This window comes from Schistocerca cancellata, chromosome 9 (genome assembly GCF_023864275.1).
Source record: "Schistocerca cancellata isolate TAMUIC-IGC-003103 chromosome 9, iqSchCanc2.1, whole genome shotgun sequence".
Classification (NCBI taxonomy): Eukaryota; Metazoa; Arthropoda; class Insecta; order Orthoptera; family Acrididae; genus Schistocerca; species Schistocerca cancellata.
Window position 1 is genome coordinate 252849006 of NC_064634.1, and position 14428 is coordinate 252863433.

The following is a 14428-nucleotide window of genomic DNA, read 5'->3' on the forward strand; positions in this document are numbered from 1 at the left end:
TTTCATTACATTGTTGGGAAAAATGTGAAACTAATTTCTAGTGAAATAGAAACCATAAGTCAAATACCCCATAAAAAATAATTCTTAACTGTTGTTGCTATGTTACATGTACTGTGTCTATCCTCAGATAAAAGCAACAGAAATTGTTGAAAGTAGCTCATTTAAAGTAGGATATACTTTACGGTTTCCACGAGTGGAAGAAATACGCTATGACAAAAAGTGGACTGACTGTATTACTGTGTCAGAACTGACAGACTTATGGCAAGTGAGTAGCTGCAGGTATTAATTTTGATTAATAATAAAATGTACTTATGTTTATTGAAAGAAAGACAGAGGTAAATGTATTTTGTGGCAGAGGGCATCAGGGAAACTCTACAGTCGGCATGCTTACTCTATTGATCCTGAGGCATCTTCTCCCAAAAAGAAAAGAACTACGAACCACCAGCCGCAGCTTGGAAAGCAGTTCTGCAGTGCAGATGTTTCAACTGCTACAATCAAATCAACTCTCTTAGAGGGAAAGGAATTCTGTGTCATGTCTGACTACAATGGCATTACAGTGCAACACATTGAAACACAAATTTATGAAAATGGAGGAAAATTTGTCAAAAATCCAGGTAACCATTTTACAACTCATATAGGCTGCTGTAACATTAAAATAGTGCATCAACTTATAATACCTCTAATGTGTATTGATGTGACATAGTCACTGGACTTACATTCAGGAGCAGCATGTACACTTGGTATTAGTATGTTTGCTTCTAAAAGTACTGTGTCTTATTATGATATTCATGTCATGCTCTACAAATTATTTAATCTGATGTTGTGGCTTAAACCATTTTAACCCTTATCTGTGAAGATGATCCATGACTGAAACTGGTCGATATTTGGGTTTAAAATAAAAGCAGCTGATGGTCAGACATTCATTTCATACATTACATTACAGCTGTTGATAGTCACCTTCCAAAAATGTTAATTTTGCCTCAGAAAATGTCAAACTTTAAAATCTTCCAACATGTATACACGTCATTGTTATAACTGCATATTTTCAACACTGCTTACTTGTGAAAGAAATGATTTCTATAGTCAGTGGTGAATCCCATGTCCTTCAAAAAATTCTGTGTGACTGAACTCAGCCGGGATAAGTTAATCTTCTACTTTTATTAGTTAAAACTTCTGGGCTGAGGAGCCTTGGTTGATCTGTAAAACTACTTCTTTCCAATGTTTCATTTCCAACTGCGGACATCATCTTCCAAGGTGAATCAACAACTGGCTGTCAGGCCTTGGAGGCCTTTTTTATACCGAGCACATAGAGGGCACCACCATATGTCACATGGGGCTGACTGTGAGTCTATCTCTGACTGACGTCATTATTCTCAATTGAAGGTAATCGATTGTCACATCATTTTTGCAAAGTCAACTGCCATATCTTATCTAACTTAAGCCTCCCTCTTTTCTATTAAAATGCACGCATGTATAGAGAAGCTATAGAGATTAGGAAACACCACAATAATTTTAATAGAAAAGAGGAAGGCTTCAAGTTAGATAAGATATGGCGGTTGACTTTGCACCAACGATGTGACAATCGATTACCTTCAGTCGAGAATAGTGATGTTAGTCAGAGATAGACTTACAGTCAGCCCCACATGACATATGGTGGTGCCCTATGTGTGCTCTATATAAGCGGGACCTCCATGGCCTGGCAGCCAGTTGCCGACTCACCTCAGAAGATGTTGCCTGCAGATGGCGACAAAACGTTGGGAAGAAGAAGTTTTACATATCAACCACGGCCTCTCAGCCCCGAAGTTTTAACTAATGAAGATGCTGGCCATGAAAGGCTACATGTTTTGGCTTCTAATATTAGTTTATCATGTCCTAATCTAACTCCCTCAGCATCACTTGATTTAATTTGGCTACATTCCATTCCCCATGTTTTACTTTTGTTGATGTTCATGTTATAATCTTTTTCAATACATCTGATCTTCCAAGACCTTTGTCATCTCTCACAGAATGACATGTCATCTGCAAACCTTAAAGCTTTTATTTCTTCTCCTTGATCTTTAATACCCTTTCCAAATTTCTCATTGGCTTCCTTCACATCTTGTTCAGTGTACAAACTGAATAACTTCGGGATAGACTATAACCCTGTCACACACTCTTCTCAAACTACTGGCCCCGTTTCATGTCCTTTGATTCTCATAACTGCAGTCTGGTTTCTGTATGAGTCATATATAACCTTCTTCTCCTTGTATTTTGTCTCTACCACCTTCAAAATCTGAAAGAGTATACTACAACCAACATTGTCACAAAGCTTTCTCTAAACATCAAATTTGCTATAAATGTAGGTTTGCCTTACTTCAACCTAATTTCTAGGATAACAGAATGGACTTCATTTCAGGATATGACTTTAGGAAATTATAGCTTTCTTGAAGAAGCTGGTTAATCCTTTCAGCACCAAATATTACTGAGTGACAAGAGGTGTAGGCCGATGTTGATTTTTGGGGGTGATCAGTGGTACCAGCACTGGACTGATGGCCCAGGAAATCTGCTTTTGGACTAGACTGGTGGAGTAATTACTTCAGTGAAGGCTTAGACGAGAATGGTGGTGTATTGCTTTAAAGGGTGTGCATCTGAAACTTTGCTAGAGTAGGTTTAATGTGAACAGAAGTGTGTAGCTGATCCTCGGTGAAGATGTGGTCAAGATCAAGGAAAGTGGCATGGGATTCAAAACAGGACCTTGTGAACTGTAATTGGAAGAATGATTAGATTAGATTAGATTAATACTAGTTCCATGGATCATGAATACGATATTTCGTAATGATGTGGAACGAGTCAAATTTTCCAATACATGACATAATTAAGTTAATTTAACAACATACTTAAGTTAATATCACAACTTTTTCATTTTTTGTGTTTTTTATTTTTTTTATTTTTTATTTTTTTATTTTTTTTTTTTTATTTTAATTTATATCTAAAAATTCCTCTATGGAGCAGAAGGAGTTGTCATTCAGAAATTCTTTTAATTTCTTCTTAAATACTTGTTGGTTATCTGTCAGACTTTTGATACTATTTGGTAAGTGACCAAAGACTTTAGTGCCAGTATAATTCACCTCTTTCTGTGCCAAAGTTAAGATTTAATCTTGAATAGTGAAGATCATCCTTTCTCCTAGTATTGTAGTTATGCACACTGCTATTACTTTTGAATTGGGTTTGGTTGTTAATAACAAAAATTGGGTTTGGTTGTTAATAACAAATGTCGGTAGAGATTCCAAAAATTTTAAGAAGTCAGCTTCGCTGTGAATCTATATGGCAGAAATGTCATGAATGTATTTAAACCAAACCAGTGGCTGAAGGTTTATGGATTCCAGGAAAGCCTCTTCAAGTGCCCCTTGAAAAGGTGGGGATATGAAGGAGCCATTCTGGTTGCCACGGTCATGCCCCTGATCTGTTTGTATGTCTGTCCTTCAAAGGTAGAGTAGTTGTTTGTAAACATGTTGATTAATGTGAGCTGAAGGGACATCATAGATTTGGAATCAGGTGTGCACTGATTGAGGTAATGTTCTCCAGCAGACAGACTATGAGCATGGGGGATGTTGGTATGGAGGAAGGTGACATCAATGGTGACAAGCAAGGTGTGTTATGAGAGTGGGATGGGCACAGATTTCAGACAATCTAAGAAATGGTTGTTGTCTTTAATATAGGAGGTTGCAGGTGTTGATCAACTAAGGCAGGTATACTTTCAGTGGGTGCTTTCAAGCGAACATCTGTGGGACAGCCAGGCTGACTGGATTTGTTGAACTTGTTGTTGTTGTTGTGGTCTTCAGTCCTGAGACTGGTCTGATGCAGCTCTCCATGCTACTCTATCCTGTGCAAGCCTCTTCATCTCCCAGTATCTACTGCAACATACATCCTTCTGAATCTGCTTAGTGTATTCATCTCTTGGTCTCCCTCTACGATTTTTACCCTCCACACTGCCCTCCAATGCTAAATTTGTGATCCCTTGATGCCTCAAAACATGTCCTACCAGCCGATCCCTTCTTCTAGTCAAGTTGTGCCACAAACTTCTCTTCTCCCCAATCCTATTCAATACCTCCTCATTAGTTACGTGATCTACCCACCTTATCTTCAGCATTCTTCTGTAGCACCACATTTCAAAAGCTTCTATTCTCTTCTTGTCCAAACTAGTTATCGTCCATGTTTCACTTCCATACAGGGCTACACTCCATACAAATACTTTCAGAAACGACTTCCTGACACTTAAATCTATACTCGATGTTAACAAATTCCTCTTCTTGAGAAACGCTTTCCTTGCCATTGCCAGTCTACATTTTATATCCTCTCTACTTCGACCATCATCAGTTATTTTACTCCCTAAATAGCAAAACTCCTTTACTACTTTAAGTGTCTCATTTCCTAATCTAATTCCCTCAGCATCACCCGACTTAATTTGACTACATTCCATTATCCTCGTTTTGCTTTTGGTGATGTTCATCTTATATCCTCCTTTCAAGACACTGTCCATTCCGTTCAACTGCTCTTCCAAGTCCTTTGCTGTCTCTGACAGAATTACAATGTCATCAGCGAACCTCAAAGTTTTTACTTCTTCTCCATGAATTTTAATACCTACTCCGAATTTTTCTTTTGTTTCCTTTACTGCTTGCTCAATATACAGATTGAATAACATTGGGGAGAGGCTACAACTCTGTCTTACTCCTTTCCCAACCACTGCTTCCCTTTCATGCCCCTCGACTCTTATAACTGCCATCTGGTTTCTGTACAAACTGTAAATAGCCTTTCGCTCCCTGTATTTTACCCCTGCCACCTTTAGAATTTGAAAGAGAGTATTCCAGTTAACATTGTCAAAAGCTTTCTCTAAGTCTACAAATGCTAGAAACGTAGGTTTGCCTTTTCTTAATCTTTCTTCTAAGATAAGTCGTAAGGTCAGTATTGCCTCACGTGTTCCAACATTTCTACGGAATCCAAACTGATCTTCCCCGAGGTCGGCTTCTACCAGTTTTTCCATTCGTCTGTAAAGAATTCGCGTTAGTATTTTGCAGCTGTGACTTATTAAACTGATAGTTCGGTAATTTTCACATCTGTCAACACCTGCTTGTTGAACTTAGAAAGAAGGTAAAAAGTGGGAGTGCATGCTTTGGGTGGAGTACGAACTTGTATGGATTGAGATGGTAGTACTTGTGAGGGGCCTGCTGAGGTTTTAAGGAGGGGTCTGTATGTCAGTTTGTATCATAGGGATTGGATCTTGATGGTAGATGCTATATGTAAAGGTGTCGGACATCTGGCATAGACCATCACTTACGTACTTTTAATGATAAACATAGTCTGGGAGCCATCGTACGGTGTGTGGCACCAGGTACACTGTATCACTACTGTAATCATTTCCTTTTTTGTTCCACTCGCAAACTGAGTGAGGAAAAAGTCGAGTGCCTATATGTCTCCTTATGAGCTCATATAGTCCTTATGCAAAATGTATTTTGGCATCAGTTGCATCATTCTGCAGTCAGTTTCAAATGCTAGTTCTCTAAATTTCTCAGTAGTGTTAATTGAAAATAATGTCACCTTCCATCCAGGGAATCCCATTTGAGTTCCTGAAGCATCTCCATAATACTTGCTCGTTGTTCGAACCTGCTGGTAATAAATCTAGCAGCCCATCTCTAAATTGCTTCAATGTCTTCCTTTAATCCGACCTGGTGCACATCCTGCACACTCAAGCAGTACTCAGGAACAGGTCACACTAGTGTCCTATTACAGTCTCCTTTACAGATGAACCACATTTCTCGAAATTCTCCCATTAAACTGAAGTCGACCATTCATCTTCCATGCCACAATTCTCTCATGCTCCTCTATTTGCTTTGCAACATTACTCTCAAATACTTAAACAACATGACAGTGTCAAGCAGGATACTACTAATGTTATATCCATACATTATGGGTTTGATTTTCCTACTCATCAGCATTAACTTACATTTATCTACATTTATAGCTAGCTGTCATTAATCACACCACTAGAAATTCTGTCTAAGTCATCTTGTATCCTCCCACAGTCACTCAACTTTGACACCTTCCCACACACCACAGTACCATCAGCAAACAACTGCAGATTGTTACCCACCCTGTCTGCAAGGTCATATATGTGTATAGAAAGTAATAGTTGTCCTATCACATTTCCTGGGACATTCCTGATGATAACCTTGTCAGTGCCGAGCATTCACCGTTGAGAATAACATACTGGGTTCTATTACTTAAGAAGTCTTCAAGCCATTCACATACCTGTAAACCTATTGATATGCTTATACGTTCATTAACAGTCTGCAGTGGGGCACTGTGTCAAGTGCTTTTCGGAAGTTGAAATATATAGAATCTACATTCATAGTTTGCAGTATATCATTGTAAAATGTGCAAGCTGAGTTTCATGTGATCAGTGCTTTCTAAAACAATGCTGATTTGTGGACAGAAGCTTTCTGGTCTCAAGGAAATTTATTGTATTCAAATTGAGATTATGTTAAAAAATTCTGCAGTAAACCAATGTTGAGGACAATGGTGTGGAATTTTGTGGCTCTGACCTTTTACCCTTCTTATATACAGGTGTAATCTGTGCTTTTTTCCACTCACTTGGGACTTTTCGCTGGGTGAGAGATCCTCAATAAATGCAAGCTAAGTAAGAGGCCAGTGCCATAGTACACTCTTTGTAAATCTAAATTGGCATTGTATCCGGACCTGGTGACTTATTTGTTTTCAGCTGTTTCAGTTGTTTCATTACACCAGGGATGCTTATTACTATATTGTCCATATAGGAGTCTGTCTGATGGTCAGATGATGGTATGTTTGTATGATTGTATTGGAGAAACTGTTTCTTAAATATGACATTTAAAACTTAGGCTTTGATTGCTCTCTTCAGCTGCCACATTAGATTGGTCAACGAGTGACTGGATGGAAGCCTTAGACCCACAAAGTGATTTTTATATAGGATCAGAATTTTCTCAGATTCTTAGCCAGATCTTTTGCTAAGTTATGATGCAGGTATTTGTTGTACGCTTCAGGCACAGATACACAAATCCCTACTAAGCTTTGCCTGTTGTCATTTGTGCATTCTCTTTTGAACTGAGAGTGAAACAGCCTTTGCTTCCTCGGAATTTTCCGAATTGCATTGTTAAACCATGGTGTGTCTTGTCCATCTTTAACCCATTTACCAGGCACACAATTCTCCAAACCACAATTGAGAATCTATTTAAGCTTTGCTCATAATTCCTCTATGTCCATCATATTGGAACTAAGTGATGTCAGTTCATCAGGTGCTAACAGTTCTTATCTGCTCATTCTAACAGAAACACTCTCCTAGCCTTCTTGACTGATTTATTAACTTGTATAACTATAGTCACTATGATATCATATTCACCAGTCCCTCTATCTGTACTGATGCCATCGACAAGGTCCAGCCTTGTAGCTACAAGGTCTAAGATATTTCCATTGTGTGTGGGTTGTCGAACTACCTGCTCAGTATGCATTTTCGGAAAATGTGTTCAAAAGTACTTCACAAGACTGACTGACTGTACCCCTTGCACTGAATCCATAGACATCTCTGTCTACACTCAGTAGGTTAATTTTGTGTTCAACTAGTGTTGTGTTATCTGGGTATTTACGCTTTACTGACCATAGATTTTCTTTGAATGACTCTATAGCTGTCAGAGCAGAATGGGTGGCCAATGAAAACATCCAACAATTAACTTGGTTTCTCTTAGATGTGTTATAAACCACCAGGTAACTTCACTATCAAACTCAATTTCAACCTCAATAGAGGCAATATTTTTATCAATTGCAGTAAACAATGAGGGTGATGATGGAGTTGTGAGTTTTCAGTTTTTGGGATCTATATCAATGTTCCCCATTTACATGATCCATCTGCTTTTGGACATTATGTCAACTAGTACCCACCTGATTCCATACCTATGACATCCTGCCTTCACTCCTTAATCAACTTTATGTTTATTAACAACTACTTTACCTTTGAGGTGCAGACATACAAACAGATCAAGGGCATGGCCATGGAACCAGGATGGCTTGTTCCTATGCCAATCTTTTCATGGGTAGCTTGGAGAGGGCTTTCCTGGATTCCATAAGCCTTCGGCTCCTGGTTTGGTTGATATACATCGATGACATCTGTGCTATATCGACTCATGGTGACGGTTAACTGTTACAATTTCTGGAGTCTTAACAGATTCTCTGAATTAAAGTTCATCTGATCCTATTCTGGATCCCATGCCACTTTCTGTGGCCTTTACCTCATCCTCACTGAGGGTCAAGCTATACACTTCTGTTCAAATTAAACCTACTGACAAACAACAGAACTTCATTTTGACAGTTGCCATCCTTTCCATGTCAAATGTTCCCTCCCATACAGCCTTGGCTTTCAAGACAAATGTGTTTGCTTAGATGCAGACTCTTAATAACACTGGACTCGCATTCGGGAGGACGACGGTTCAATCCCGCGTCCGGCCATCCTGATTTAGGTTTTCCGTGATTTCCCTAAATCACTCCAGGCAAATGCCGGGATGGTTCCTCTGAAAGGGCACGGCCGACTTCCTTCCCAATCCTTCTCTAATCCAATGAGACCGATGACCACGCTGTCTGGTCTCCTTTCCCCAAAAACCAACCAACCAACCAACTCTTAATAGCAGTATGCCCTCATTCTCACTTTAGCCTACACTGGCCATAATCATCCCACCAGTTTAGTTCAAAAGCAGAAATCTTGTACCATTACATGCGATCCGATCCTGGTACAACTGAACCACATCCCACCCTCAAAGGGGGGAGCCATAGGACTACATCTTGTGTCACTCAGTTCTGTCGTGGCCTTGAATGGATTAATAAGCTACTGTGACAAGGCTATGATTTCCTAAAATCATACAATGAAATAAGGCCCATTCTTCTGACATTTTGCCCACTGCACCTAGAATATCATGTTGTCGCATCGTCTGCTCCCCCACACCCCAAATGGTCAGACCTTATGGTCCTTCTGCATCTATAGCTGGCAAAACATACCCTATCAAAGGGAGAGCCACCTGTGGAATGATACATATTATGTACAAGCTGTTATGTAAACACTGTTCTGCTTCTACATTGATATGACTGCTACCAAGTCATCAGTTAGGATAAATGGACATAGACAGAGGGTGTATAATAGCAACACACAATATGCTGTTGCAGAGCAAGCCCTATAACATGACAGTCACAATCTCAGTGACTGTTTCACCGCACGGGCCCTCTGGATTCTTCCCCCTGACACCAGTTTCTCAGAGCTTCACAAGTGGGAATTGGCATCACAACATGTCCTTGGTTCCCACTATGCAGCTGGCCTTAGTTTATCTTGACTTCTTTTGTCTCAACATTTCTTCTCAGTGACTATTCATTTATTCCCTCCCTTTTAGTTTTTTATACCTTTTATTTTCTGACCCCTCTGTTTTCCTCTGCCCCCAAACTCCACCTGCCTGACATGTATATTGCACTCAGTTTTCCATGCTTGTTAACTCTTGTGCTTTTGTCAGTAATCTTTGTCTTGCTTAGTAATCTATCTCCCACCTTTAAGCTCTCCGGGTTTCAGATATCACCCAGTGCAGTCCACAACAATCAATCTTTTCTTCTCATCCCAACCAGTAAGTTTCCCCTGACCCAGGGTTCTGGCCAACTTTTCCCTAACTCTCCACATTTCCTGAACTCACCAGTCCTCCTCCATCATCCCTCTTCCTTCCCCTTCAGTCCTTCTGCAAGAAGGAGGAGCCACTTCGTCTGAAAACTTGCACATTTCTTTAATTTTATGTGTATTTTCTGCTGTCGTTGCCTGATGAGTATATTTGTTGATCTGTGAGATCTTTGCATTTAGTGGGACAATATACACTCCTGGAAACTGAAATAAGAACACCGTGAATTCATTGTCCCAGGAAGGGGAAACTTTATTGACACATTCCTGGGGTCAGATACATCACATGATCACACTGACAGAACCACAGGCACATAGACACAGGCAACAGAGCATGCACAATGTCGGCACTAGTACAGTGAATATCCACCTTTCGCAGCAATGCAGGCTGCTATTCTCCCATGGAGACGATCGTAGAGATGCTGGATGTAGTCCTGTGGAACGGCTTGCCATGCCATTTCCACCTGGCGCCTCAGTTGGACCAGCGTTCGTGCTGGACGTGCAGACCGCGTGAGACGACGCTTCATCCAGTCCCAAACATGCTCAATGGGGGACAGATCCGGAGATCTTGCTGGCCAGGGTAGTTGACTTACACCTTCTAGAGCACGTTGGGTGGCACGGGATACATGCGGACGTGCATTGTCCTGTTGGAACAGCAAGTTCCCTTGCCGGTCTAGGAATGGTAGAACGATGGGTTCGATGACGGTTTGGATGTACCGTGCACTATTCAGTGTCCCCTCGACGATCACCAGTGGTGTACGGCCAGTGTAGGAGATCGCTCCCCACATCATGATGCCGGGTGTTGGCCCTGTGTGCCTCGGTCGTATGCAGTCCTGATTGTGGCGCTCACCTGCACAGCGCCAAACACGCATACGACTATCATTGGCACCAAGGCAGAAGCGACTCTCATCGCTGAAGACGACACATCTCCATTCGTCCCTCCATTCACGCCTGTCGCGACACCACTGGAGGCGGGCTGCACGATGTTGGGGCGTGAGCGGAAGACGGTCTAACGGTGTGCGGGACCGTAGCCCAGCTTCATGGAGACGGTTGCGAATGGTCCTCGCCGATACCCCAGGAGCAACAGTGTCCCTAATTTGCTGGGAAGTGGCGGTGCGGTCCCCTATGGCACTGCGTAGGATCGTACAGTCTTTGCGTGCATCCGTGCGTCGCTGTGGTCCGGTCCCAGGTCGACGGGCACGTGCACCTTCCGCCGACCACTGGCGACAACATCGATGTACTGTGGAGACCTCATGCCCCAAGTGTTGAGCAATTCGGCGGTACGTCCACCCGGCCTCCCGCATGCCCACTATACGCCCTCGCTCAAAGTCTGTCAACTGCACATAACGGTTCACGTCCACGCTGTCGCGGCATGCTACCAGTGTTAAAGACTGCGATGGAGCTCCGTATGCCACGGCAAACTGGCTGACACTGACGGCGGCGGTGCACAAATGCTGCGCAGCTAGCGCCATTCGACGGCCAACACCGCGGTTCCTGGTGTGTCCGCTGTGCCGTGCGTGTGATCATTGCTTGTACAGCCCTCTCGCAGTGTCCGGAGCAAGTATGGTGGGTCTGACACACCGGTGTCAATGTGTTCTTTTTTCCATTTCCAGGAGTGTATGTTGGTACAATTGTGTTGTGGAGACTATTTGACTTCCTTTTTATTTATGAGATTGATCTTTGAGTAAAAATACTTTTTGTTTACAAAGGCATAAAAACAATCTTTCCTTCCTGGTTTTGAACTCAAGTCTTTGGGAGAACAGAATGGGCCACTGGTACTGAGATACAACAATCAATCTGTATAGTGACCAACAGATGCATTGTTATAAACAGCCCTGTCCCATTTCACACGCTACATGCTAGTCTCCAAAACACCATAAATACAGATCCCAAGAGCATCATTGCACGTTTTCCCAGAGTCTTTTGACTGGCTTGATGTGGTCTACCATGACAATACTTAGTCTGTTTTGTGAAAACTTAGAAATATTATTTTTGTTAGTTTTACAGTGTATTCAGTAGTTATTTATTTTTGCAGGTCCTTCTACATTTTGTGTGCTAGCTGCCGAAAAAAACATTCGAGTGCAAAGTCATTCCAATTCAAAGCAGTACAATGTTATACACACAGAATGGCTTTTAAATAGTATAGCAAGTCACAAGCTACTTCCATGGACTCCTCAAAATATTATTAGTGTGACTCCAGAAACTGAAAGAGAAATAATGTTGCAATATGATGTATTTGGCGACAGTTATACTGAAATATCCACTGAAGAAAACTTGAAAGAACTGTTATCAAAACTGGAATCTAAGGTCAGTTTTGACATTTTGAGAATTAGTTTTTTGCTTCTTCTATTTCTTTTATTGTTGATGAATGAATGAGTCATATCATGTATAGAACATTTGCACACATTATTATAATGATGTATAATGTCTCAGTTTCCAAATCATTAATGTACGATATGGGTTCATTATGAACCTCTTAGGATTAAGTATTAGGAAGTCTTTTCTGAAGCTATTTGTGTGGAATGTAGCCTTGTACGGAAGTGAAACGTGGACGAGAAGAGAATAGAAAGTTTTGAAAAAGAAATAGTGATACGGAAGAATGCTGAAAATTAAGTGGGTTGATTTGATAATTAGTGAAGAGGTACTGAATCAAATTGGGGAAAACAAAATTTATTGTACAACTTGGCTAAAAAAGGTATCAGCTGATAGGACACATCCTGAGGCATCAAGAGATCATAAAGTTTGTAATGGAGGGAAATGTGAGTGGTAAACATTGTAGAGGGATACTGAAGCTGCACTACAATAAGCAGCTTGAAATGTAATTAGGCTGCTGTAGTTATATAGAGATGAACAGACCTGTGCAGGATGGACTAGCAGGATGAGCTGCATCAATCCAGTCTCCTGGCTGATAACAACAACATCAGTGACTATTAATAGATAAATTTACTGAACAGTAGAAAGCTATAGTTCATTAGTGATATTGCACATTATTATTATTATTATGTTGGTATTTTTCTGGTGTATTTGTTATCTGCATTCGTAAGTATAATGCCTGCTGAAATGTTATGGAGGCTTTTGGTTTCATTTGGTGCAATATCTGTTATGACCTACATAGTGTGTAAATAAGAGAGAGTCTAACATTATTACAACATTGGAAGTAATCTTCTGGAATCTGTTGCTACTGGGGCCATATCTGGGATCAACAGATTGCTAGAGGAATCTGTACTGGGGAAATTTTGTGATAGTTAACACATGAGAATATGATTTTAGAGCAATTTTCCAAATAAGTCCTATAAGGCAGCATATAAGGTTTGTTATTGAATTGCATAAAGTTGTACTATCAGTGAAATTTAAATTACTAATAGAAAAATATCGAGAATTTAACCTAAAAAAACATTGTCTTTGTTGACTTATAAATCATTAACAAAAAAAAAAATCATTGTAGGTTTTGGCTGACGATGATGTTCCTCAGCAACTTATAAAAAATATGTACAACATTAACAGGGCAAATTTAATTTGTGACAAGAGAGAGGGCAATTTATCAGAATGGAGCAGAGTCCATGCTGCATTATGACAGGGATGTGGATTATCACCACCCTTGTTTATTGTTTATATGAATAAAGTTGTCCAAGAGTGGAGGTAAATGCCATATAGCTTCAATAAAATCAGCAGAATCATAAAACTAGATGCTTTACCTTCTGCCAATGATTTAGCTCTTATGTCATCTTCAGAGAATAACCTGCAGCATTCTGTACACAGTTAACAGAGTATACCTGAGGAATATAGGAAGTACATTAACACAAAAAAGGCCTTCTGTGGAAGATACCCAATACAAAGTGAGATCTATTTGAAAAAGAAAACTGTGGAAAGAGTGAACACATTCACATGTTGTGGCTATGAATGATTCTTTCTGGAAGAAATAGACTTGCTGAAAAAACCACCAGCTATACAAAAACAGTGGGAGTCAGTAATATGATAATGAAACCTTCCCTTGCCAAGGGGGGTACACTGAAATACACTATTATAAGATCATAACAAGACCTGTGCTGTGCTACGGCAGTGAAGCCTGGATAGTGTAGTGCTTCGAGAATTTTGGCATAAATTCTAGAACTGCTCGGCTTTCCACCATCTCGAACACACGATATTTTAGATGTGAGTGGGGGAAAGGAACCCTATCTACTGCGCATCACCTGTCTGTGTATGCAGGTCCAAAGTTTGTCATACGAAGACGGTACACATGGTGGTCGAACGGCACTGACAAGTACTTGTCGGTCGGTCCATGGAAGTCGTAATAAAAGCACACGGCAGCACCAAGGAACTTCTGGGTTATGCTGTGCTGTTGTGTAACTGTGACTATTGTTAGTGATGAAAGAACTGTTGAGTGGAAAAAGATTTTTATTAACTTTTAACCTGAACTTGCTAGGGGCAAGACATGTGTATGGTTCCTGTATAATAGAGTCATGGTTATCAAGCCAACTCTGTTGTAAATGTAACTTAATTGTTTCTAATGTGAGATGACATGGGTGACTTACAAGAAGTCAATTGTTTATGTGAGAAGTGTGTATTTTGTTCTTTGTGGAAGTTCAAATATACTGATAGTTGTTGAAAAGTATTCTTCGAGTACCTCATTATTTCACAAAGAGAGAGAGTGAGAGTTTTAAAGGTTCCTGTGATTAGCATCTTTCTTTGGAAAAGGAGTTTGTAGAGATTGCAGAAGCC

At 40.5% G+C, this 14428-nt stretch overlaps 1 protein-coding gene across 1 annotated transcript in view; it reads left to right on the forward strand.

Moving 5' to 3' along the window:
• Positions 1-14428, forward strand: part of LOC126101321 (DNA ligase 4) — a 242735-nt gene that overhangs the window by 207645 nt on the left and 20662 nt on the right. Inside the window, exons 11-13 of the mRNA XM_049911995.1 lie at positions 128-265; positions 356-614; positions 11745-12016. Coding sequence (XP_049767952.1) covers positions 128-265; positions 356-614; positions 11745-12016 — 669 coding nt within the window. The remainder of the gene's footprint in view (positions 1-127; positions 266-355; positions 615-11744; positions 12017-14428) is intronic.